The following is a 26,430-nucleotide window of genomic DNA, read 5'->3' as shown; positions in this document are numbered from 1 at the left end:
TGGATCTCTAGATGTCATTGATCTGCAACTCTAGGCACCCTCTTCATTGGCTATATTTTTCTTCAGTGTTCTTACATGTTATCTATCATCCGATTTAACCACAATATCACAGAGAAAATGTTTCTTCAGTGCAAATAAAATCACTTCCATACCTTAAATACTGTGAGAAATAAACGGGTTTAGGGAAGGGACATAAGAGCTCCATGGGAGTGTATTTACATGGAATTTATTGATTCAATGAAATTCTGCGTCATGCAACTTTGATTCAATGGTAACAAAAGGGTTTTGCTGCCTTTTCCCCAAAACATTGGCATTATACTAAATTCCAAGTTTTTAACTTTGTGGGTATTTTTATGCATTATAACTGTATTCTCAATGTGCTTCTGATATGATAAATAAAAATAAATCCCAAAGCAGAATGCGGAGAATATCCAATTTCTAAAGCTTATTATCAGCTGAAGACAGCAGGTTGTAAGTGTTATCAATCATTCTCACCAAGGCATCATCTGGATCTCAACAGTTTGAAAGGGCATGGAAAGAAATTCCCTTTGTTTGTTCCTCTTACACACACAAACACCACATGCAGGGGTATAGATTCTGCAGAGTTCATGTTCATACCCTGACTCTGTGAAGGCCCTTTTACATGCTACATGAATATCTGTGAACAGCAATATGGATATGGCGTTTTGTGGTAGCTGGTGACTGACCTGTCAGTAGGGATAATGAATCTGCTTATGTCTAGAATGCTAGATGCTATCCCACAAATAGGTTAAACACTTTGTGTATTTTTTATGTCTCCCCCTTGAGAGTTTGACATCTGATGAAGACAAGGAGCCACAGATACTTGATAGCCTGCCAAGTTCTTCTTTAGTTCAGCAAACACCTCATTAGGTGGCCATTTGAAAAACAGGAGACAGTGGGAAAAATCATGGGGCAGCATAGGGAATCTCTCTGGTTGTCTTTCTTACTATCAGAGTCTGTCTTCTGCCTTTCCACGGGCAGTTCCACACATACATTAAACCCATTTCAGAGTGAGTTTAAGAAACCCACTCCAAAGGGGATTTAAATCTACACAGAGGGGGGGGGGGACAGGACGTGCTTTCCCCTTTGGCTGTCCACATGCTATCCTGAATACTTCCAGGATAGCATGTGGCCATCCAACCCCCTCCCCCCCCCCCCCCACCCTCAGCTTCTCTTCCTACCTGAGGAAATATACCAATGATGCCCCAAAACATAAGGGAAGCCAGGAGCGATTCCCCCCTCCCTTCATTTTGAATGTAATTGGTATGTTAACTTTTCTATTTATTTTTTAGAGTTTTTGGGGGGGGGGGTTGGGGGGTTGGGGGGGGATTGGAGCCCTTGCACTTTTCCAGGCTGAATCAGCCTGGAAAACAAGGAGCTACTGTCTGGATTGCCCCCTCAAAAGTCCAGACTGTTGAAGTAGTGCATTTATCCTGCACCTTCCAAGAAGGCCCAGAATAAATCTACTATCTAATTAATTTGCTACAAACCAGGGGTTCCTGGTTTGTAGCGAATTAATTCGGGATTGTCCAAGACATCATCTGGACAGCCCCTTCTTTATTATGTGAGTTACCACAATAAAGAAGCTGTCTAGATGCACCCCACAATGTTTTCCAGCTGTCCCCCATTTTCTTTTCATCTCGAGTAACTTTTTTGGATGAGGAGTCAGGTGTAGATCTGACTCCTCTGGGCTTCCCTGCTGGCACGCTGCTGGCATGGAGCCCTGCCAGAATTACCCCTGTGTCATGTGATGGGCTCTTGGGGACTCTGTGCTGGCAGTGCAGAGAAGCAAGGAAAAAGCACTCATCTGCCTTCATGTGATGTGGTTTTAAATCAGTTAAGTTTAGATCAGGAAGATTAGCTAGAGACAGACCATTTTCCCTCAAGTTTCAGAGAAAGGTGGAGGCTCAGACATCTGGCTGAGACCATCTTTCACTGACAAAGTGAAAGGCTGTAATTAAGACATCAGAAGGAAATATGGTTCTCTACCTAAATACTAACTGGGATTAAGATGTTGGCTTAGCACGCTGCTTATATAAAGAGGTTACATTCACCAGCAACCTCCATTTTTCCTCTTGATAGCTCAGGTTCTGCAATTGTGCTTAATGGACTGTTTGTGCCTTGGACTGTTGTGCCTTGGACTGTTTAATGACTGAACTCAGATACAGCGGCTCCCTTCTTGAGACATCTGATGCCTCTTTCTTCCACAGTTTCTGACTTGGAAGCCCTGAGAGTAGGGCCACTTTTAACTACCAGTTCTACTTCATGTAAAACAGACAGAGTTGTGTGTCATCACCATACCAAGAGTATCTCATGCCAACATCCCTGCTGACAAATTTCATAAACTTTCTGTTGGTGTTAAATACTACGGTGGGGAGCAATCTGCCCTCCCTGTTACTATTCTTAGGAAGCATTCACAGAGGGGTAGGTAGAACCACTATATTACAAGGTATTGCATTGCCATTCTTTACGCATCATAAAAAGCTTTTCTCTGATGACGTCACCAGACATGGAATTACATCTCATACTTCTCTGAGGAAGGAGAACAAGGAAACAAGGCATATAACACAATAGAAACCTCTTGTTGCAAGCTTGCTTAGGAAAGATTTGGAGAACAACAGTAAACTGGTTTCTGTTTTAAAGGTTCCTGCCAAGTTTGATGGAATATAGTGCAAAGTAGTGAAACAAGACAATGGAAAATAGGCTCAAAAGTTCAAAGGGCAATAAAAAGGGATGCAAGCTATACATGGGAAAAACAGAATCAATTCTTTGGAAATCCTGACTGTTTACAGGAGAGCTTCAAATGTTTCCTGTGTCCTAATTGATTGCCCTTCATAGCTTTTTTCTGCCAGCAGCATACAAGCCACATTCTCTATGTTGCACATTCAGAACCTGCTGCACTGATTATCTCTTTCGACTTCAGAAAGAGAACTCAGGTCTTTCTCTCATTTTTGGGAGACCATTGTGACCATGGGACCTTGGGACCATTGTAAGCATGGGAAAAACGGAAAAATAAAAATGCATATAGCACTCTGAACGTGAAACATTCAAAGATTTTTGTTAACCTGTAAATATGGGAGGACAGAACCTAACATCCTGCTTTATAATTACAGAGTCAAAACAGACCAGCCTAGAACTGGTGCAGGTAATTTCACTGTGAAACAGGCAACTTTTCTTTCTTGTCTATCTGCAAACTAACTATTAATTCAAGTGTCTTGAAAGTATCTTCTGCATGTATAATGGCTTCAGGTGTTAAGTTAGCTGTAAGAATTAGGGCCTCGAGCTACACAAAATTATTCATGTCACAGATTTAAAAAGCAACCCCTATTCCATCACAAAGCAGGGGTGAAAAAAGGCCAGCAATACGTTTCTTGTTGATTTATGACAAGTGACATTCTGCAATTAATTGGGGGAAACTTTGGCCCTCCAGATAGCTGAACCAACACATTGCAAGGATAAAATGCTTGTTTTTGGTCTTAATTATTAATATTGCACTAAGAGTTTGAAGCTGTATTAAATATTCAGTGTAGACTCATATAATACAGCTCAAAGCAGTTAAAATGCATTATATGAGTACATTAACCATACAATGCAGCTTCAAACTGCATTATATAGCAGTGTAGATGGGGTCTCGTTGACTATCTAAAGCAGCGTTTCCCAATCTGGAGATCAGATCTCCAGATTGGGGGGGGGGGGGTTATGAGGGGGTGTCAGAGGTCACCAAAGACTATCAGAAAACACAGTATTTTCTGTTGATCATGGGGGTTCTGTGTGGGAAGTTTGGTTCAATTCTATTGTTGGTGGGGTTCAAAATGTTCTTTGATTGGAGGTGAAATATAAATCCCAGAAACTACAACTCCCAAATGTCAAAGTCTATTTTCCCCAAACACATTAGGGCAGATTGAGTATTCTTTCCAAATTTGGTCCAGTTCCATCATTGTTTGAATCCACAGTGCTCTTTGGATGTAGGTGAACTACAACTTCAGATCTCAAGGTCAATGCCCACTAAACCCTTCCAGCATTTTCTGTTGGTCATGGGAGTTCTGTGTTCCAAGTTTGGTTCAATTCCATCATTGGTGGAGTTCAGAATGCTCTTTGATTGTAGGTGAACTATAAATCCCAGCAACTACAACTCCCAAATGACAACATCAATCCTGCCCCCCAACCAAATTCAAATTTGGGCAGTGAATGAAAATACATTCTGTATATTAGATTTTTACATTACGATTCACAACAGTAGCAACATTACAGTTATGAAGTAGCAACAAAAATAATTTTATGGTTATGTGTCACCACAACATGAGGAACTGTATTAAGGAGTTGTGACATTAGGAAGGTTGAGAACCACTGACCTAAAGTCTCAGGAACTTCCTTCCTAGATAAGCTAGGCTTCTTCCTTGCTGTGTTTTTGGTGGTAGGAATTCTTTTATTATTTTGACAGGATTTTGCAAACACATTTTTAGAAAGGCTTTTTAAGAATGTGTTGTATCATTTTTGCAGTGTTTTTAAACTGTTGTTTAAGTGTTATTTTAATGCCATTTTAATGATGTTTTTGTATGTTTAAACTATAGCTGGCCATCAACTTTCATTGCAGTTAGGGGTGTGAACATGGAAAAACATTATCTTTAGAACACATGTTCCCTCCCTTGGGCAGGATAGTGTAAGTGGATGGGAGCCGGAGGAGAGAGGCATTTAAGGAAAGTAAAAAACAGGACGCATTTCTCTGCAGCTGTCCCAGATTTCAAGCACCAGCTCTGCAGTCATTTCCTTCCTCTCTCTGCCCAACAAGTGCACATGCTGGAGAAAAAAGAGCCCTAAACATGACTGAATAGGCAGCCGTAATTGCCATGCTCCTGCTTCCCCACTTCTCCCTGATCATCAATTGCCACTTGCAAAGCTTCCCTCCTTCTACAATGTAGACCACACTTGGGAATGCAACATCTATGTGACACTTCATGCCCTCCTTTCCTCCTGCTCTCCCTGTTTTCTTTTCCAGCTTCCCTTGATCCTTCCTCTCACTGTTCACTATCACCTGTTCCCTTCCCACTTGATTTCATCTATTGAGTGGATATAATCCCCACCATCTCTCCATCACATAATGTTTCTCACTCTCATCTATTTCTTTTTCCCACCCACCCCATTCCTTAAAGAGGGGGGTGCATAGCTCCATTGCAAGTCCATTTTGAAACCTCATGATATGGACAGAAATATGGAGGTCCAATAAACAGAGCTAAGGGGCATCTCCAATTTTGTGTGTGGGGCAAATGTTGTAGACTCAGTAATGAAATGAATACGTCAGTCTTACATACTGGAAAGAAAAACAACAGGAATAAGATCCAAACCTGAATGAGAAAATAAAGAGCCACAGTAGAGATGACAAACCTAACTTTATTTGGAATGTTACTTTGACCTGTTTAGGCAAGTTCTGTACCTTTAATATTGGCTAACCTTATAAAAGCAAATACAGCCATTTTTAATATGCTCTTTGACTTTGAATAATAATGTATGAAAAAGCAGATAATACCACAGAAGTCATTAAAAACAGATTTTTAAAGGTAGGCTACAGTTTTACAAAATATGAAAATTAGGCACTAATCTCAGAGATTACTCTCTGCTTAGAGACGTTATCATACATATATATGTAACAGCTTGAGCTTTAAAAGAATAATATCTTCAACAGAGTGGTTCGATGCATCTGATGTACTTGAAACTCAGTTGTCACCACCACACAAAGCCACCAGGATGGCTTCATAGTCACCTTTTGTTTCATCCTACAGAGAAAAAGAACCATGTCATTTTAATCTAAAATATGGCAGCCCATTACTGTTAGTAACAGAATAAAATTCAATGCCGGTTGTACAATGACAAGACAGACAACAGATAGAGGTACATATTTGGGCTTTCCCATCTTTCAGCTGTGCTTGGCTCCGGCCACAGAGCAGTGCTGTCACTCCATTTCCTTGCAAAAGAGCATTTTTCTTTGTTTGTAAACTTCCTCCTGCCATGCCTAAAATACCTCCCTGCTTTAATGAGGTTCTTATTTATCTACTCACATACTTGTTTTCAAACTGCTAGGTGGGCAGAAGCTGGGTTGAAAGGTCAGGCACTCACCCTGACCTGGGCTTCGAACTATCAACCTTCTGGTTAGCAAGATTTATTGCAGCTTGGTGATTAACCTGCTGGGCTAAAGCCCAGCCCTAATGTCTATTACCTAACTCCAGAGGCAACGACACCATATGCACATTGGTTTTCAAGTCTCCATAGCTACGCTGAGAGAGAGCTATTATACTAAAAGCCATGTTGGAGTCCAGCCAGAATGTGTCATGCACATATTTAATTCCTAAATGTGTTCTACTTGCAACATGAAGCATGCACCAAAGTCCTGGAAACTGCAAATCCCCCAATCCCCTAAAGTGATTTCAATAGTTATAGAAATATAAAAATAGAACTCAAACTTTGTTTAAGACCATAAGTGAATTAGAATCTAGGCAAGCAAAAACTCTTACATTGAGATCAATGAGGGATCTAGTCAGACCTCAGTGCCTAGCACTTTGTTGTGTACTTATAAACACTCCCAAGATAATTTTCTCTTTTTTTTCAGAACAGGCTTTCTTCTAAATAATTCACATAGCAAAATAACAGACATGGTCTTATGATTTTGGTGGACATGCTACAATAGAAATCCCGGTGTTGCTAATTTGGGTCACTAGGAAAAGTAATTGTTTCCCATAACTTATTTTCTAAAATTATTTTCAAACTAAGAAAACAAAATTTCTAGACTGACATTTTTAGCCATCCCATCTTGTTTGCTATAAACTTTTAAACTGCTGCCCCCCCCCACCCCCCGCCCCAAATCCCAATTTACTTACCAATATAGCCTGGGCGAGGGTTTTCCCGTACATTGCCTTATAAAAACCCTTGATCTCATTCATGTCGATTTCAGAACGTGAAACCATGATCCTATTCAGAATTCTGTGGCGTGTTCCAGAACCCTGTTAATGAGACATGACAACTCATTACATCACCATTAGAGTGGTCTATTGTTCTTAACTGTCTCTTGTTTATGCACTATTCTGGATTTTCAGAGTTGTTATCACTATATGCCAGACTTCCTAAAATTCATATATCAAAAGAACAGAAAACAAAGAAAATTCATAAATCTCCAGCAGATAGAAATATTTTAAAACCATTTCGAAGAGAGCTATATTTTCAAAATAGTACTAGTCTATATATTTCTCTTACTATTCATCATTGGCCCTGATGACCAATGTTGATAAAGGTTTTAGCCCAAGAAAATTGGGAAATGTGGAAAGCCACAAGATGTCTGAGGGCCAGCATGGCATACTGGTTAGAGCATTGGATTAGCACTCTGGAGACCAACACTTAGCCATGGAAACTCACTGGCTGACCTTGGACAAGCCATATACTTCCAGTCCAGAAAACATGTGATCAGGTTGGTTGCCTTAAGTCAGAACAAGTTGGAAACTACTTGAAGGCACACCACCACCACAAAATGTTCTGTGTTTTATATATATACACTAAACACATATGTATGAAGTCAGATCATAGTTTCATTGTTTTGCCTTATAATATTGTTTCTTTAGATCCACTGTTGGTATCTATGAACCCTGAAAGTATGATATTTCCATTTTATCTCAAATTCTCAGCCTTTGCTCTGAAAATAAATTTCACCACCGTTGTCAGTCCAGATAGAAATCTTGTTGTACCTCCCTTGCATTCAATGCATATGGAGGTAGCATCAGTGTGCTCAGGCACCCCCCCCCCCTTTAGAGCAGAATTTCCTTTTGTATCACAAAAGTAAAACATATTTTACCTTCATGGCCAAATGGAGCTTTTCAGCAAAGAAAGCAGGCTTGCTTGTGGCACATTTCACTGGAAATGGAACAGAACTGGAGTTACTTAGGATAGGAGGGTAAGGAAAACACAAAGGGTAGAAACAACAAATGAAAATCCTGAAGATAGTGAGTTGGATACTCAGAATTAATTAAACATGATGCAAAACCATGTTGCAGAATCAGAGCTGAACTCCAGGCAGAGAAGCAGTGAATGGAGAGGGAGATTTTACTATTTTGTAGTAACAAACATTCACCTCTAAAACCTATCAAGGAGAGGTAAAGCAGCTTGGAGAGACAGGATTGAAAGTTGGCAGCTAATAACAATGGAAAACATTATCTCCTAAATGTACTGTATCTTCTCTTAAAGTTCCTTTTCATTACAAAAAAGTGGACAGCAGATATTTATTACATGCAGAGAGGTCCCACTGCCGTGGCATTATTAAACTACTTTAGATGTTTTATCCATGACTCTCTAACATTTGCATTGCCCTTGTTAGCGTTTGCATGCTCCTACCATTGAAGCTACCATGAAGTCTGTTTAGGGACCAGTACAGGTTGAGCATCCCTTATCTGAAATTTCCAAAATCTGAAATACTCCCAAATCTGAAATTGTCCATATGAATAGCTGAAATAGTGACACTTCAGGTATACAAATTTTGTTCCACACACGAAATTACTGCAACTATCGTGTGGCTTTATTTTCACACTATGTGTATAAGGTGCATATGAAACATAAATGATTTTTTATTTAGACATGGGCCTTATCTCCAAGATATTTCATTATATATCTATAGCCAAATACAAGTATTCCAAAATCTGAAAGAAAATCCAAAATGCTTCTGCTCCTTCAGAATAAGAGACTTTCAACTTGTATTTAGAACTGTTTTATTGCTAACCTTTCAATGACAATTCATTCAGATGTTTTGTAAATCCATTTGGAGTGGCTTCAAAGCATCTATCATTGCTAAAACCACAATTACTTTCCTATTTTGCTTATGATTTACAATGAAATCCTGTGCAGCATGTCTTCTTCAAAAAGTTCATTTCAGATCCACAAAATTTCAGATAAATGTGCATCAATTGAAAATCATTTTGACTGCAAAAAGAACACCTAAGAAACTTATTGGGTATCTTTATTTTCCCTCCCCATTTGATTTGGTTCTCCAGTCCTTGTACCCAAATCTTTATCTCAATAAGCAAGACAGGCTGGCAGCCTATTGCCTCTTAATTACCAGAAGAGTGCATCTTGGTTTATGGACCTTGCAACCAACCCAGAAAAATTCAGCAATGACCAAACCAGCAAAGATCAGAGGGAGAAAAACAAAAGAATTATAAGACCCAACTCTGAATACAGATTCAATTATTTACTGACTTGTCAGGGAAAGCAAGTTGGAAAGCTATTCCACCAACTGCCAAAATACACAACAAATGAGAAGGAAAAGGCAAACACCACCAGTGGCGGGACCCTAAATCCAAAGTGGGCCAGGACATCCCACACACTCACTCTTTCTCGTACATACACTCTTTTGCTTCAATACCTGTATGAGGTATTGAGATAAAAACTGTTTCTCTGGTTCCTTCCATCAGCTGTAGAAGTGTTTTAGAGCAATGAGGACAATAACATAGGATCAGATGAATCAGATGTGGAACATGGTTACATACCAATTGCAGTCAGGCAGTTTTCAATGTCTCCTTTCAGTTCTAGGTCCAGAACCTTGTTCATATCGTGCTTGCTATATTTGGCGTATTTCTGAAAAACTGAACATCAAAGAAATTATAAACACTGGAAATTTAGAGCAGATGGCCACCCTTCTAAAGCTTATATGTATTCACTTATTTGGGGAAAATAACCACCTGCTTTTGAGCGAGAGAGGCTGTCAAGGGAAGTAAAATGGTGTAAGTGTGCATGTCTATTTTAGGAGAAGGTCCTTAAAAGCATTTCCTTCATCTTTCCCAACTACTAGTGTTGATTTGCTTCAGAGGCTTTTTAGTTGCAATTATTCTACATACCTCATCACACACATTCTGAGATCAGTTTGTTCATTCAGAAATTAACTCCTCAAATAACCTGTCAACCTAGAATTAAACATCAGTCAAGACAGGCACACAAAAAGTGTCATGTTTGCTTTGTAAAGCAACAAAACAAAAAAATCCCCTAAGCCCCTTGTCCGCAGTTGTGCAGTTAATCTCCTTTTTAGGTTCTACCATGTCTATAATGGTGCATAGACAATAGAATTAATGCAGTTTGACCCTATTTTAACCACTATGGGTCAGTGCTATGGAATCAAGAGAATCTGAGTTATTCAAGGCCTTTAGTCTTCTCTTATCAAAAAGTGCTGGTGCCTCACCAAACTACAATACAGTACCTGTAGCATTAAGCCATGACAGTTAAACCGGTATCAAGCTGCATTAACTCTACAGAGTAGATGCACAGTGTTTCACCTAGATGTGCATAAAGGAAACAAGAGAAGTGGCAACCTGGACTCCCACTTTAAAATCCAGATCTAGATTTCAGATTCAGCTAGGAGTATTTTGTGGCATGTTCTGAATCACCAAATCAGAACCTAAATTGGATCAGGCCTTATTAAATGCATCCAGCAAAAGGGGTCCAGCCAATTCAAAAACAATATATCCTATTAACTCATGTCTAATGCTCACAATTTTTGGCTAAATTCCCTTGCAAAAACTAGGCTAGATTTGCATAGTACAGAAGTCTTAATCTTGAGCCAAAGCAAAAGAATGAATCCTAAGCAGACTGCAACTGTAGTGTGCACCTTTTTTAGCCAAATGACAGAGTGCACTTTTTGCTGCTGCACATCACATACAGCAGCAAATACTTCTTTAAATTCAGAGTTTTGAAATTTGGGGTGCGCATTACATTCAATGGTGCATTAGACTTAAGTAAATACAGTATTCCATTGTCCAATATTTTTTGTAAGAGAGTGGAGATAGAAAATTTTTCAGGAAACCATAACAATGAGAATCTTACACAGGTCAAACCTTTCAGCTTGGGATTTACTCAGTATGAAAATGCATGTGATTTTTTCCTGCAGAAAACATTTTTTGAACAGGAAACATATTACCCAGAAAATGCCATTCTTGATACAGAATAAATCCTTCAACTGCAGTTTTCAACAACTCTTCACAGCAAGGAGAAAGATGTTGAAATTATTACTATTACTTTCCTGTGTCAATGTAATTTATGATGATTTTCCTCCTAGTTTCTTAACTAGTAAACAAACTGATTTCCTGAAAATTCTGTATCACTTCACATTTATGCATTTCTTCTTTCAGTTAAGATATATTCATCTCATGAGAACACCCCCCCCCCCCCTTCTGACTGAGCTGGCTTCAAATGAATATTCTTCAGCAGTAACATTTTGTGTTTTTAATCATTTCTTACATATGAAGCCAGCCAGCTTTAAAATAACAGTGACTTCTTCACATAAATAATTGCATTCCACTTACCACTGCGGAGATGGTTGGGACTTCTTGAAGTGAGGATGTTGATAAAGCAGCCGATATCCGTTCCTTTTCTTCTTTCTCCAGCCTCATACAAGGCCTATTTCAATGAAGCAGTAGAATGAACCCAAAGAGTAACAATCAAAATATCATATATACTCATGTTTATGTCTAGAAATTTTAGTCAAAAAAATCAACTCACAAAACCTAGACCAACTTATCCATGGGTCAATGTGAGCATGGTATCATAATTCTTAGTGAGCAAGTAACCACACTTTCTCTGATAAGAGTGGTGAAAAACAAGAGCTTTGTCTTAGGAGAACATTTTGAAAGCCCCAACTTTCTGTACTTTCTTTGCTGGACTGGCCCTTCTTTGCTCCTGGTCTTTTTAAATGCTTGAGCGAGGAAATTTTGGTGGCAGTCAGGGGTGACTGGTCTCCCAAGTTGGCATTGGTGCTTTCTCTCTGCATGGAATGACCCTCAACATCCATGTGTCATATCAAAATCCATAATTTTGTCCTTGAGTATATATGGTAATTTAGGTAGGGAAGAAATAGTAAAGGCTGGGGTGTGCATAAATGCTTGAGAGTAGATTCACTAATTCAGAGATCACTTTGATAGGACACATAGAAATTTTAGTTTAAGAGATGTAGATTACTCTTACCCGTGCATCATTATCTGCCAGTTCTTGATTCACATGAGGATTTTCATCACGGTCACCCTGCAAAAATTGAAGTTCACTTTTACCACTTTATACATTGTGAGTGGTGAATCCTATTTAAACTTGGAGACTAAGGGCCCTTTTACACATGACTAAAAACCTGGAAGCAACGGAGTTAAAGGAAGGCAGGTGGCTGGCTAAACAACGTTTAGCCAAAATGTAGGTGAAATCAGGTTAACAGCTGAAAACCACATGTTAAAAAGGTGTCCTTAAAACCCGATTCCACCTGAAAAAATGTGCAGCTTTGCATGACTGTGTATCCCTACAGCCATACAAAACACATGCTTTCCTTCCCTCCCCCTGTGTAGTCTGATCCAGCACATGTACACTTTTTAAAAGCCCAGAACAACTGATCAGCTGATTGAGCTGTCAAAACATGAAGCCATGGGCACAAGGGAAGCACAAGTGGAAAGCAGTTAGAACTCTCTGAAATGCTTTCTTTTAAACTTTATAATATCAATTATAATATTAAACAACAATTGGGTGAAGAGAGATCCAACAGAAGTTTTTTTTAAAAAAAAATCACTCCATTATGTGCTGGACCTCATATGTGCACATGTGAATCTTCTTGTATTTAGTTAAGATGTTCCCATGTGTACATTTATGACTCAGTGCATAACTGAGTACATTAAAAAAAACCCAACTTAAACCAGATGTCCCCCATCTGCCTTCCATCTTGATTTACTACAAAAGAAGACTCTAAGGACAGTGAGGACGCTTTCCCCAGAACTGACAGGTCTCTGTGTGGACCTGCTGTCAATTCCCTGGAGTTTTTGTCCTAGATTTAAAATGCGCATTTTGGCTCTGTCTCAAAGCACCCCAAATGAAATTTCAGAGAGAGTCTTAGAGACCATATTCTAGGGGTGGGAAGGGCCAGAGGAGATGGTAAAGGTCTAAAAATCAAGCTTTATGAAGAATAATTTGGTGAACCAGTTGCTTAGTTTGGGGAAAGAAAACTGAGAGGTTATTGGATAGTCATATTTAATTATCTGGAGGGTTATTATGTAGCAAATGGAGCAAACTTGTTTTCTGCTGCTCCAAAGACTAGTTGATTTAAATTACATGAAAAAAAGATTCCACCTAAATATTTGAAAACAAATTCTAGTTGATAGTAAGAGTTGCTTCATACATTGCTTCAGAGAGTGGAGCTCCTTTGGAGGTCTTTGAACAGATGTTACATGGCCATATTTTGGGAGTGATTTAACTGAAGACTGGAGCAGAGACCTTTGCACTCCCTTCCAACTCAATGGGTTCTATGATTCTTCAAAAAAGCAAGACCATGAATGAACATATATTGTAACTTAAAGCTCTAACTTTTGGCATTTGGGCCTAAATGGGGACATGTTAACATTTTTGACAATGGAAACCAGTGCCCAATATGGGGAAATCAAACAGATGTGTCTTAAGAGTTGTTCACTGAGGAAGGGGACTCCGAATGGTGAGATTGAAGCCGTAGAATTTTCAAATTCAGCCCTAGGTTGTGACAACCCAACCTGGGTATGAATTTTTGATATTCTAGCTCAGATTACCTTTAAACAAACCCATTTTTAGGTTTAAGCCTAGAAGCATAATTGTTTTGAAACAGTGTACCTTTGCTAAGGCAAGACAAGCCTTCTGGAAGTCTCCCGATGTATCTGATGCAATGTCTTTGGCCAGATCTCTCTTAAAAACTAGAAAAGAATAAAAATCATAATCAAAACAAAAATTTGACCTGGTCAATGCCACCCAGGGAGTTAAATGACCAAGGAGGAACTCAAACCCTAGTTTCCTCAAGTTCTAGTCCAACATTCAAACAATTACATCATACTGGCACTCTGCCTAGTAGTACCTAATACATATGGGTTTTTTTTGTCCCATGCATGGGCAAACCATAGTACACATACTGTGCAGCTGCCACACATTGCCTAATTTCATCAGAAGACAAACATCTGAGCAACCAGATCCTTAGATTATATTTAATTCTGTATTTTGACCAGAATACAAAACATTCATTTCCTTTGCTTAATACCGATTAGCAAACATACTGCCCAGTTCAGCAAACTATTAATCTGGTCACAAAAGAGATATTCTATTACCTTATTAAAATGAAATAAACAGTAAATTACCTTCCTGGTATGCTCTGGAAATTTCTCTGATTTCTCTGTTGTTCCTGGATGCCAAAATCTCAACTAAAGTATCTTCATCAGTTCCAAGACCCTGTTTTTAAAGTAAATCAGTGTTTGTTTCTAAAGTGCTTTGATCTTCCAAGTGCAAGATATAGAGACAGGTAGCAACAGTGTAATAATTTAACATTATAGCACATTATGAATAATCAGGGTTTCTCCCATCTACACACACAACCATGTTTGCTTCAGTTGTTTTGTATACAAAGTATAAAACCTGCTTTCAGGACATGGTTGGAAAGCAAGGCAGAAATCAAGTAAGTAGCCATAATGGGCCAACATGTTATTTTGTGTTACAAATAACATCTCTCTTCCATGCAGATAACCCTCAAAATACATGAACAGAAAGTGCAACAGTTATTTAAGTATGAAAACAACCAGAGGTCCTTTCACCACAAACCAACAAAGGATATGTGTTACGGCAAAAATGGGAATCATGGGAGCCAGCAGAAATTTGTGGACTCCAAATCCAAGCAGCCTTAGCCAGCTCAGAGAATAGTGGGGAATGTTGGGAATTACATTCCAACAAAACAACAGAAATGTACGATTTCTATCTGGACAACTTTAAAAGAAATTTCTCACTAAGGGAAACAATATTTTAAAAGATATAGAAAGGTCTATTTAATCACCTCTTAAAAATTAAATGTTATGAGTCATGTGTTCCTTTCACTCTCAACAGCCTAATAACTGTTCTAGGTGAAAAGTTAGCACCATCATTTCATCTAGAGAATGCCAGCTGGCAGCCTGCAGAGTCTGACCTTTCTACTCTGTTACATCTCAGAGACAATATGTAGAGGGTACGACTTGAAATATCCTGTTTCTACATTTCCTCTCCTTTTTAAAATATCTTGCCTAACCAAGAGATGCAAAGATTTCAAGAACTTCCACCTTGTCTGTATGTGGCCTTCTCATTGCTCTCCTTCATATTAGTACAATGTCAGTTATATATTTCACAAGAGAATGAGTGCAATTTTGTAAAAAGTCCCCATTCTAATCTGTACTGCCCCCCCCCCCCCCACACACACACACTTAACCTAACAGCATTTCTCTGTATTTTCAGAAGTTATGGCCAAGCAAAATTTAAAGAGTACTTCAGGAGCTTATTGGTAGGCAATCAATGAAGTCTGGTAGGAAATATTGCTTCCATTTTACTTTTTAAAAAAACAACTTGACCTTCATCATTGTATTATAGAAAAAGATGGCCTCAAATTTCCCGAGGAACCAATCTTATTTTTTTTCCTGTAACATTTAAAGTAATAACAACCAACAGTGCAGCCAACATAGCCAATGATGGTGAGGGGACATCCAGTTCAGCAACATGTTTCTTAATCTCTGTTTTAAAGTGCATTTGCCCACTGAGCCCTTATGATTCTGAGGAGTATTGAACCCCTTTATGTTCTAATCATCGAGCGTGGTCTACTCCATGAGGTTACGGCCCTTTATGTTCTAATCATGAATATAAAGGAGGTATCCAAGATGTCAAAGCTATTCTGTAGTTAAGATTCAGCAGCTTGGTTAACTCCTTTAAAGTTTCCAATTCACCAACCCATTTACTCAGTCAATTTTAAACTATAAATTTTAAATTGGCATTTTATTGGTATAAATGATTTTAATGTGTCTAAATGTTATACCTATGTCTTTTAAACTTACCATATTCTATCGCATAAAAAGGGAGGTGCGACTATTACATGAGGAAATTTATTTACAGCTATGGGGTTTCCCTCAGTGGAGGAAAGATGGGTAAGAAAGAAAATGTTTTACTATCATCATCATCACCACCATAAGAGCCCACCACCTTCCAGCATATATGCCTATATAGATGTGAGTATTAAGTGCCTCAGCCCATCACATCTTTGTAGATGTTTATCCCTTGAAAACTCTGATAGCCACATCTCTCCTAAACTATAATGCCCAAGTGTGTGTGTGTGTTTTTTTTTTTTGTTTTAACTATTGAAAAGATGTAGCCTGTCTATAATGCAGGGTGACCCCAGAAGGGTCAGAGGTATCTCTAATTTGGGCATAGATGTGCCTAATGAATTCATTTCTCTTCACTTAAAAAAAAAATCAAAAACAGCAAAAAAAAAAAAAACCCCAGGAAGATCTTGATTTTTTAAATTTAGATGTTGGAGAAAATAAAACTCTCACAGCCAATACAAGGTCACAGTACAAGGTAACTAGAATACAGTCAGGAAAAGTCTAAGGATTGTAAAGATAAATACAAAACTATAAACAATCTTAGTAGTAGCCCTATGGGAGTAGCTCTCCTTCAGGTTCAATGGCCAGTAAAGTTTTGCAAGATATACATACCTTCATGGACCACCTGAGTTCTTCAGCATCAAACTGGGCTGGGGTCTTCAGAAGAGCCAAGATAACATCCTCTAGGTGGCTTTTCAGTGCTTTCTTCAAATCATCTTCCAGGGGCTGACAAGTAAAACAAAACCCCATACATATAATATGACCATTTAAAGAATAATGTGGAGAGTAAAGCTCTATCTTAAGAAGAAAGGTCTTCATCAATCTGCACTATCTTCTGGAAGTCTTTTTGCTGGGCAGACTATTGTTGCCTTCCTTTCCCCATGGAGAGCATATATTGTATTTATTTATGTATTTAGAATATTTGTACCCCACCTTTCTCTGCATGCATACTCAAGGTGGCTTACAACATTAAAACATACAAATTCCAACAGTTAAAATTTGTAAATAAAAATAAAAACATGACAAGACATACATCAATTAAAACAATAAAATTATAATCGATCACTATCTCCACTATCTTCCAATTACTACCATGTGTAGGCTGCTCTTTTCACCTCCATTCTAAAGTGGGAAATATCCTGTGCCCTAGTTCACTAAATTTCAACTAATCATTGTAGGTAAAATCCTGGGTAGTGATGGGCAGCTTTTGCAGATCCTTTAGGCCAGGTATCCTCAAACTGAGGCCCTCCAGCTGTTTGGGCCTTTAATGTTTAGAAGCTCTACCCAGTTTGTTCAATGGTCAGGAATTCTGGGAGTTGGAGGCCCAAGCAGCTAGAGAGCCACAGTTTGAAGATAGGCATTTCCCTTCTGCTGGACTCTGGAGGGCTGCCCCAGAAAACACTAAAAAAAAAATTCCTCAAATCATGAAGTCCTAGAGGAAAATAAAATTTTGGAATCTAAAGTTTGTGGACAAATGGGGGGGGGGGGAGAGCTTCATGGGGCTACTAGACCACATTTTGCTCACCACTGCCTTAGGAAAAAATAAAACACAAGGGACGAGTGAATAGGAACTTCCACCAGAAGTGGGGAGCTATGTAGAGGAAACTTACCAGTTCATCACACTGGGGTCTTTGGGGTCTTTGCTCCCCTTCGAGGAAGGGGCCTGCCGAGCGCCATCACATGACATTGGCCATCGCCTTGCTACATTCATGGTGAAGTGGTGAAGAAGCTTCACAAGACACTTCCTTGCCAACAATGAAAGGTAAGGTGTCTCTTGGGTAGCTCCATTTTTTGACCCTCTTCCACTTTCTGATAGGGGAAAGGGCAATGCACATTACCACCCTTTCCCCATCCCCATCCGATGGGGACAGGGCGCCATTGTTCCTTGTCCCAATGCCCCCATGTTATGGGGGAAGGAAAAGGGGAATGTGTGAGGCACCAGGTGCACCTTCAATTCACCGGCAAAACAGAACTGTGAGCCCATCAGTATAATGAGGTCCCTAATCACATGATCATGGTGGTTGAGAAATGAAGCAAACTGAATCGGGAGCACTAGAATATCTGAGAGTCATGGTAATTTAATACTCCAAGATTCCTGAGGTCGATGTTCATCCATTTTTTTCAGAACTGGAAGTGACTAGCCAAAGCTCTCCCCCCCCCCCCCAAAAAAAAAGAACATGTGAGAGGGGGACATTGCTTCAAAAAGGATAATCACTTCTGTGTAAACTTCTGGAGGTCTGATCCTCCATTTAGTTGCCAGATCTTAGCACACCACAGACAACTCAAGGAGCACACAGTTCTTCTGAGGGTATTGTTTGCCCAGCTTTAGAAATCTCCATTCTAGTCATCAAAATTGTCAGCATAACATTTTATTTTTCCCCATTTTTTAAAAAAGTATCATATAATACTAAAGGCCAACAGAAGGGGGGGTACAAAAGATATGTGATAAGGGCAATTTTTTTGTGAGAGAAAGACAGTACCTTTCCCTTTAATTGCTGATAGGCAGCTTTGATCTGCTGCCGTTGGGCATTGTTTCTTTTGGTACAAATATCAATGATGGTTGCTTCATCAACACCTGAAATGTGACGAGAAAAGTGTCTGTAATTATAAATCTTACAAGTTGAACTGATAATACACAACATAGTATTTGGTATATTATTAACAGAATTATAATGCTGATGCTTGAACAAAGCCTGGGCCACTGCTGCTGAATTATTTTCATATTTTTGGACCTAATAAAAATCCTTTCAGGTTATTTCCACATTTCTATCTAAGCCATTTACAGGAGTATAAATTGCCTTCTTTCGCTCTGTATCTTGTCTTGTGGTGCCTTTTACCACCAGATTTGCCATGGACTGTTGTGAAACACTCCATAATCTTTATAATCCCTAATAGTTTTTGGTGAAATCTATTTCTTCATGCAACTTGTTACAAAGCTTAGAAAAGTAATTTGTACTATTAACAGTGTAAAGAAGTGGCTCACTTTATTATTTAGCTTTTTGCTTAGGTTTTAGTTAAAAGAACACTTTACAATTGGTAGAATAACGGCATATTTTTAGAAAATACATTGTTAAAAAATACACATAAAATGCCTTAAAAGGGCTGTTTAAAGTAACTAAAATATTCCCTGTAAAATAAAAATGGTAATGCAATTCCTACAAAAATTTAAATGTCATTGCTTTTGAAAAATAACTAAGAAGACACTCATTTAACCATCATCACCCTTTACCCCAGGGCCCTTCCACACAACCCTATATCCCAGAATACCAAGGCAGAAAAGCCCACATTATCTGGTTTGAACTGGGTTATCTGAGTCCTCACAGCCATATATCCCAGTTCAAAAAAGATAATATGGGATTTTATTCAGCTGTGTGAAAAAGGCCTCAATTACCCATTAAAAATAACTGAACTGCACATAGCTCAATATTTCCAAAGTCAGTCTCAAAAAGTAGAAGTAATAACAGCCAGAATGAGTAATGAATGATGACTAAAAGGAGTTTGTTAAAAAGTGTTTACAGATTACTTCCACAGGAGAAAATCCCTCAAAACTTGGTTTTCTAATGCTGTTCAGTTTCATTTAGTGATATGTAACCTTAGTGGACATACATGACATGCTGGCTTTTCTAAAAATTGAGAAATTTCAGTGTGGGAGTTTCAGGCAAAAGGTCTTCCACGTGCATTCTCATGTTGCATGCAATTATGAGACACTTCTCAATGGAAACTTTGGAGGAGTCAGTATATTCTACACATTTTCAAAGGAACAGTGGTTTGATACTAGCTTCTGTTCCTTTCCTGAATCTCCACTTTTAATTTCCTTCTCTATCATCTTGTATTCCTGGAAAACCCATTTCCAAAGGTTAGGGAATTCTCCAGAAGAAATGACACATAACAAGGAAAGTGGAAGCAGATAAATGCCAACTCCTTTTGGGAGTGGAAACACACTTAATCTCATACAGGACACTTTTAGCCCCAAGCTATTTTTATTCATTTGCATACTTTATTCTTTTCAACTTACCTTTGGCTCTTATGGCTTGGTCCAGTGCGGCAGCATCAGCTGAAGGATTGAAACTAGGATAAGCGTGGACAGCTGACCCAGTTTTAGAATTTTTCTAGAGCAATTAAAAGTTAAATCAATTAAAAATCTTCATTCTCTTTAGCTTTCTATTCTCCCTCAAACATCCACTTAGAGCCATCCAGTTAAAGTATACATTAATTTGAAGATGAATATATATATAACATCCTATTTGAGTATTTGGATGTTACAACTGTAATTGTAATCACTTTTAATGCAATGAAAGGCTTCCACATATGACTAGGTGGGAAATAAATTGATTCTAGATGTTATAAATTGTTCTCAAACAAACTAAACTCATCGAATTAAGGACTGATTAATTTGATTTACTTTTTGCTGCTGTTCCGTGCTTTCAAAGTGGTTTCTGATTTATGACAACCCTATGGTGAAGTATCATGGGGTTTTCTTTAAAAGACATGTTTAGAGGAATTATCCTTGACCTTCCAAGGATAAGAGAGCATCATTTACCCAAAGTCATGCATGGCCAAATAGAAAATTGGAACTTGGTCTCCAGGGTCATTGTCTAGAGCAGTGGTTCTCAATCTATGGGTCCCCAGATGTTTTGGTCTTCAACTCCCAAGGCCCTTCCACACAGCCCTGTATCCCAGAATGTCAAGTCAGAAAACCCCATGATTTGATCTGGATTATCCGAGACCACACTCAGATAATGTGCGATTTTCTGCCTTGATATTCTAGGAGATAGGGCTGTGTAGGGGGGCCTCCAGAAATCCTAACAGCTGGTAAATTGGCTGAGATTTTTGGGAGTTGTAGGCCAAAAACACCCGGGGACCCACAAGTTGAGAACCACTGGTATAGGAGACCCATATGTGGAGATCCATGACCCCATAGGAGCTCCCAAAATTACAAATACAATTAATTCAATGAAATTACTTAACTTGAGACTAAAAATTGAATTTAGGCTATGGTTCTGATAAGATGCCTTTTTTTCAGATTGTCCCAATCTTGGGGCAAATGGGGGTATAAATAAAAGTGGTGATAGTGGGGGTAGTTATGTAATAAAGGAGTTACTTTTGTTCTCAGTACTAAAATTGCTACGCAAACCTATGAAAAAGGAAGATATATCACTGGTCACGTTGCATGTATTGATAGCATTTATAGTAGGGAATCAATACCTTCCAGATGATTTGAATGACAAATTCCATAATCCGTCATCGCTGGCCATTCTGGATAGAGATTTAGAAAACTGAAACCCCAAACTTCTGAAAGGCCAAAGTTTTCCCACACCTGCTATGCATTAGTATTGAATTCCCTTGCAAAACTAGAAAAAAAATCCTAGCACAAAGAGCTATAAGAACCAATCATTTTCACAAATATAAAATGTTGACTGTGGAGAGTAGAGGAAACTGGAATGTAGAATCCTGAAAATGAGAGTGACTGGCTATCTGACTTTGTTCTTCTCCACACACACACACACACACACACACACACACACACACTGAAGTATGTGTGTGTCTTCAAATAACCTATTGATTTATGAGAATCTCATGAATTTTTAAAGTAGCATAATTCCAGACTAAGCCAACAACTGTACTTTTCACACGCCTACACAAAAAAGTACCCAGTATCCCTTTCAACAAGCAGTGCTACCTTACCCCACTGTTCAACAAGCAACTTGCAAAGGATACACCTCTGCCTCACTCCAGGATTCAGAACAGGTAACAGGATGGCCACCAGAAAGCTGTTGCTATGTCTGTGTAATAATATACTCTACTGGATTGAACAGGATCTTAGCCAAATTCTTTAAAACACCACTTACCACATATTCTTGTTCATTATTGTCAATGAAAAAGGCCTGCATCAGAAATTCTCGCACCATAGCCATGTTGATTTATGTTTCTGCAACAAGAGATGAGAATAAAATGCTGTAGAATTCTCTTTTGTACATTCATTTTAAACACTCTTCTGGTTATTCAGGACATTCCAAGAGCCAGCACATTAGACAAATATTCCTCCCACATCTGCCCGGAGGCCTCTAAATGAGTCAGAGTCCTCTGTGGTATTCTCATTTTACTCTGGGAGAAACTGTGTGACATGCTGTTTCATAGAATCATAGAGTTGGAAGAGACCTCATGCACCATCCCATGAGTATTTAAAGATAAAACTGCAAAGACTCTGGCACAAGCCAGTAAAGGTCATCCCAGTGGTGATCGGCACACTGGGTGCAGTGCCTAAAGACCTTGGTCTACACTTAAAAACAATCGGCGTTGATAAAATTACCATCTGTCAGCTGCAAAAGGCTACCCTACTTGCATACCCTACTGCACTCATTATTCACCAATACATCATACAGTTCTAGACACTTGAGAAGTGTCCAACATGTGATCAAATTAAAAAGCCAGCATAGTGATCATGTTTGCTGTGCACTAATATCGTTATGCCACTCCCCTATTAAAACAGCTCCACTGGCTGCTGATAAGTTTCCTGTCCCAATTCAAAGCCCTAAATGGTTTGGGTCCAGCCTATCATTGTGATCACATATTTCCCGATGAACCTGTGCGAGCTCTAAGATCTCCTGGAGAGGCCCTTTTTTCGTTCCTACCTCTGTCTCAAGTGTGGTTGGTGGGGACGAGAGAGAGGGCCTTCTCGGTGGTGGCCCCCAGCCCTGGAACCCTCTCCACACGGAGATTAGACTAGTGTGCACCCTGTCCACTTTCTGTAAAGCCCTAAAAACAATGCGCTTTTGATTAACCGGTAAATGAAGGAGTTTCCAGCATGCTCCAGGGCAGAGAGTTCCACTGCTGAACAGCTCTCACAGTTAGGAAGTTCTTCCTAATATTCAGGTGGAATCTCCTTTCCTGTAGTTTGAAGTAATTGTTACAAGTCCTAGTCTCCAAAGCAGCAGGACGCGGGACAATGGCTTCAAACTACAAGAACGAAGAACAATCCCATAGCCCAGTCCCAAAGCTGTACATAAAAGACTCAACACATCAGTTTAAAATTAATAAAAGAGACTAATTTTAACCACGCTCTTTAATTATAACAATTTGATTTTACTTTTACTGCCACGGCTCCAGCCTATAGAATCCTGAGTTTGTAGGTTAGGAAGGTTTCATTTCCTTCTAGAGATTTCTAGTTCTCTCCCTTGAAATACAACTGTAGAGATCTCTTGCATACTGTTATGATATAACCCAGACGATGGTTGCAAAACTTGTGCAAGCAGCCATATGTTAAGCCTTGATAATATTTGAATAAAAGAAGAGCCTCTGGTGATGGGACACAAAACTTTCAGGAACTGGATGTGGGATGGCCACACCCCGATCTATTAAAATGTGATCCCAGTTAGATCTTTTTGGAAGTAGTATAGGTTATAAAAGATAACCACACATTGCAGGAAATAGCCAACACGTGAATCTCATTGGAAGTATCTACAACCTCATAACTATGTTTCTGGGATCATTTGTTGTGGGCCGCAGTATCCCCAAAGTACATGTCCCATGCAATGCTTTCAGGAAAACAGGAAGACAAATCCTGTCCCAATATAAATGTAGTACAGTATGATAGGGCAAAGTAGTGGGCAATTTATGGTCCAGCTGGTGATATTCACTCCAGATCCTATCATCCCCAGCAGGCACAGCCAACAACAGTTGGAGGACCATTAGTCACTCAGCTTAAAGACTGTTGTATGTATAGAGCATCAATTAAAACATGCAAGCACATTCATACAAAAGTGAAATCCCATTGTCTTGAGTGTGGTGATATACTTTGTAACAAGTAAATGTGGTTAAGACTGCCAACAAAACTCACTTCCTAAAAGAACAGTTACCCTTGCAGTCAGCCTGCATTTATATGCAACTCCTACAAATTTTACAGCCAGGATGGCGTGAAAAATTTTGAAAAACTTGTTTTATGACTGAAAAGAATCCACCAGTGAGGAGGAAATGGCCCGACACTCTTTTTTATGTATCTGTGGAAAGTTTGAACAGACTAAAAGTAGAATTCCACAGAGCTTACTCATGCTGCTGAGTTGCTGCTTACGTGTAAACAGAAAAACTGGACTGTTTCATTCCCTTGCTTTCTCAGAAGGCAGCTCTTATTTAAATTTTCACTTTGCTTTTCATATGCTGTTAATATTTTCAAGTTTAGGAGAACTGAGCTCTACTATTCCCAAATAATTAAGCAACCTCATCATAACTGCAGGGGAAGTGGCCTCATGTAAGTTTCCATACAAGGGAGGGGCATTTTTCCCCTCTTGACACAGACTTTTGTGGTTAAAAATAATTCAGTTGTCCATAGAAACATGAACAAACACAGCATGGAGCAAGTCGGTTCTAAAAAAAACCTGTATTGTACAAACTTAAGAAAACTTTATATTCAGACGTTTAGATTTAGACACTATAAAGCTTTGCCACTCCCACCCCAGCTGCCCTAATATCCACACAACTTCAAAACAATTGGAGAAGCTTAGATAAACTACAATACTATTCTCACATTCTGTGCAGGGAAAAAAAGCCACATCAACATGTGCAGAAAGCGACACACTTCTACAGCAAGTGAAGAAATGATGTCTAAAGAAACCATACCTTTTCTTTTCCACAAGTCACACCAACTCTGTTTTCTGATTTGGGAAAGTACTGACTGGAAGAACTAAGCCTAAGCCTTCTGCTTTTTATAAAGTCATTGGAAGCCACACCTAGCAACCAGGATTAACTTCTCCAACTCCAAGGATTGGTTGCTCAGTGGAAATGGCTCAACATGTGATGTAGATGATAGACACACCCACATGTCTTTGAAACAAACTGGCCACTGAAGTGAAGAAATAGATATCTGAGCTAATGGCAAAACTGCAGATTGAATACGGAAGGCGACAGAGGAGTATCGGTAGATTGAATTCAATAGTGTTAAGAAATGTTTTGATTTTGTAATGTGCAACATCCTCTGTAATTGTTTATGCACCAAAAGAGATGCAGACAACAATTCTGTTCCAGGGTGGATTTTCACTCTTCCTCCTAAGGGTTCTCACCCATAATTTCCTTCATGCTTCATCAGTCTGATATTTCTGACTTTTTCTTTTTATTCTCACAGTGTTGACACACTAATACAAGTTGGGCACCCTTTATCCATGTCAGCTTGCTTTCAGATTATTCAATGTACACAGCATTTGTTTCATACACAAAATGATTTTTAAATTTGTGTATAAATTAACTTCAGCTATGTGTATAAGGTGTCTATGAGACATGCACAAAGATGTTGTTTAGACTTGAGTCCCATCTCCAAGGTTTCTCATTATGTACATATATGATACAAATACAGGTATTCCAAGATCTTTTAAAAAATCTGAAATCCAAAACACCTCAGATCTCAAGCACTTCAGAGAAGAGATGCTTAATCTGTATTCATTTATGAAAGGTAAAGTTTATGCGTCTTTGAACTCCCAAAATTTAAAAAACCCAAAACTTTTCAGAGATCCACCCCATAAATTATATACCCCTAAAATCAAAACAGTTCAAAATGATCCAGAATGGTCTTTAATCCAAATTTTAAGTTGGTATCAAATATATGTAATTGGAATGCCACTAGGCCAATGTTTATAAATAAGGAACTGGTGGTTATGTATCTTGAAATAAGCCTATAGATATTATGAATAAGCCTTTTTCAGCTTGTGGGTGTATCCACATATATTTACTTATTGATGGCTGGCTGTGATAGCAGTTGCAGCCCAATACATCTGGAGAGCACCCAGTTATCATTGCCATTTTTTTCATGTCAGGAGCGACTTGAGAAAGTCACTTCTGATGTGAGAGAAATGGCCATCTGCAAGGATGTTCCTCAAGTAACACCCAAACATTTTGATGTTTTTACCATCCTTGTGGGAGGTTTCTCTCATGTCCCCGCATGAGCTGGAGCTGACAGAGGGAGCTCAACCCGCTTTCCCCAGATTCAAACCACTGATCTGTCGGTCAGCAATCCTGCCAGCACAAGGGTTTAACTCATTTTGCCACTGGGGTCTCCTATCATTGCCAATATGTTGATAGTACTTCAATGTGTAATCCACAATTTATTTGACAGGAGAGAAAAGGAGTGTCTACAACTAATTTCCAGGAAATTTGAAAAAATGAATGTTCTCCCAGACATGTCCAGCCCTTTAGATCTGTGTGGGAAACCTTTCTCTTGTTCCCATAACCCTTGGAGGCAGGTTTAGTGAGAACATGAGGCAGAACTTTCTGGGTGGCTGCGCCCAGGACAATTTGGTCCTTCCTTGTTGTCTTCAGCAGGAAATTACTTATTATTCAGGCAGATTTTTGGCAATTGGAGGACACGGTGTAAAATAGATGTACCCAGTAGGTTTCTTTATTTTTGACAGTTATTTAAAACTATCCACTTTCAATTTTCTTTAGTTTAATTGTGGCATTAATGATGTAACTTACTTTATACTTTTTCAGTAATTTTATAGTAATGCTTAGTAATGTTTCATTTGAATTA

General features: G+C 38.9%; 1 protein-coding gene across 2 annotated transcripts; it reads right to left on the bottom strand.

Annotated features, from left to right (window-relative positions):
• Window positions 1-5,389: 5,389 nt before the first annotated feature.
• ANXA1 (annexin A1) lies at window positions 5,390-24,639 on the bottom strand. Of its 2 annotated transcripts, XM_060762190.2 has the most exons (13): window positions 24,531-24,639; window positions 21,767-21,846; window positions 19,933-20,026; window positions 18,398-18,492; window positions 16,530-16,643; window positions 14,166-14,256; window positions 13,651-13,730; window positions 12,004-12,060; window positions 11,346-11,439; window positions 9,540-9,635; window positions 7,856-7,914; window positions 6,891-7,013; window positions 5,390-5,792 (listed from the first exon to the last, which is right to left on the bottom strand). In XM_060762190.2, exons 2-13 carry the CDS (start codon window positions 21,830-21,832, stop codon window positions 5,733-5,735), a joined length of 1,029 nt encoding a protein of 342 aa, XP_060618173.2. In that variant the 5' UTR covers window positions 21,833-21,846; window positions 24,531-24,639; the 3' UTR covers window positions 5,390-5,732. The 2 variants fall into 2 exon arrangements, with proteins under 2 accessions (XP_060618173.2, XP_067320531.1); XM_067464430.1 differs by lacking the exons at window positions 21,767-21,846; window positions 24,531-24,639 and adding an exon at window positions 21,123-21,167.
• Between the last annotated feature and the right edge of the window lie 1,791 nt (window positions 24,640-26,430).

Source organism: Anolis sagrei, chromosome 2 (genome assembly GCF_037176765.1).
Source record: "Anolis sagrei isolate rAnoSag1 chromosome 2, rAnoSag1.mat, whole genome shotgun sequence".
In the NCBI taxonomy this organism is placed as follows: domain Eukaryota; kingdom Metazoa; phylum Chordata; class Lepidosauria; order Squamata; family Dactyloidae; genus Anolis; species Anolis sagrei.
Note: the sequence above shows the minus strand (reverse complement) of the source record. Positions and strands in the feature narration are given on the sequence as shown.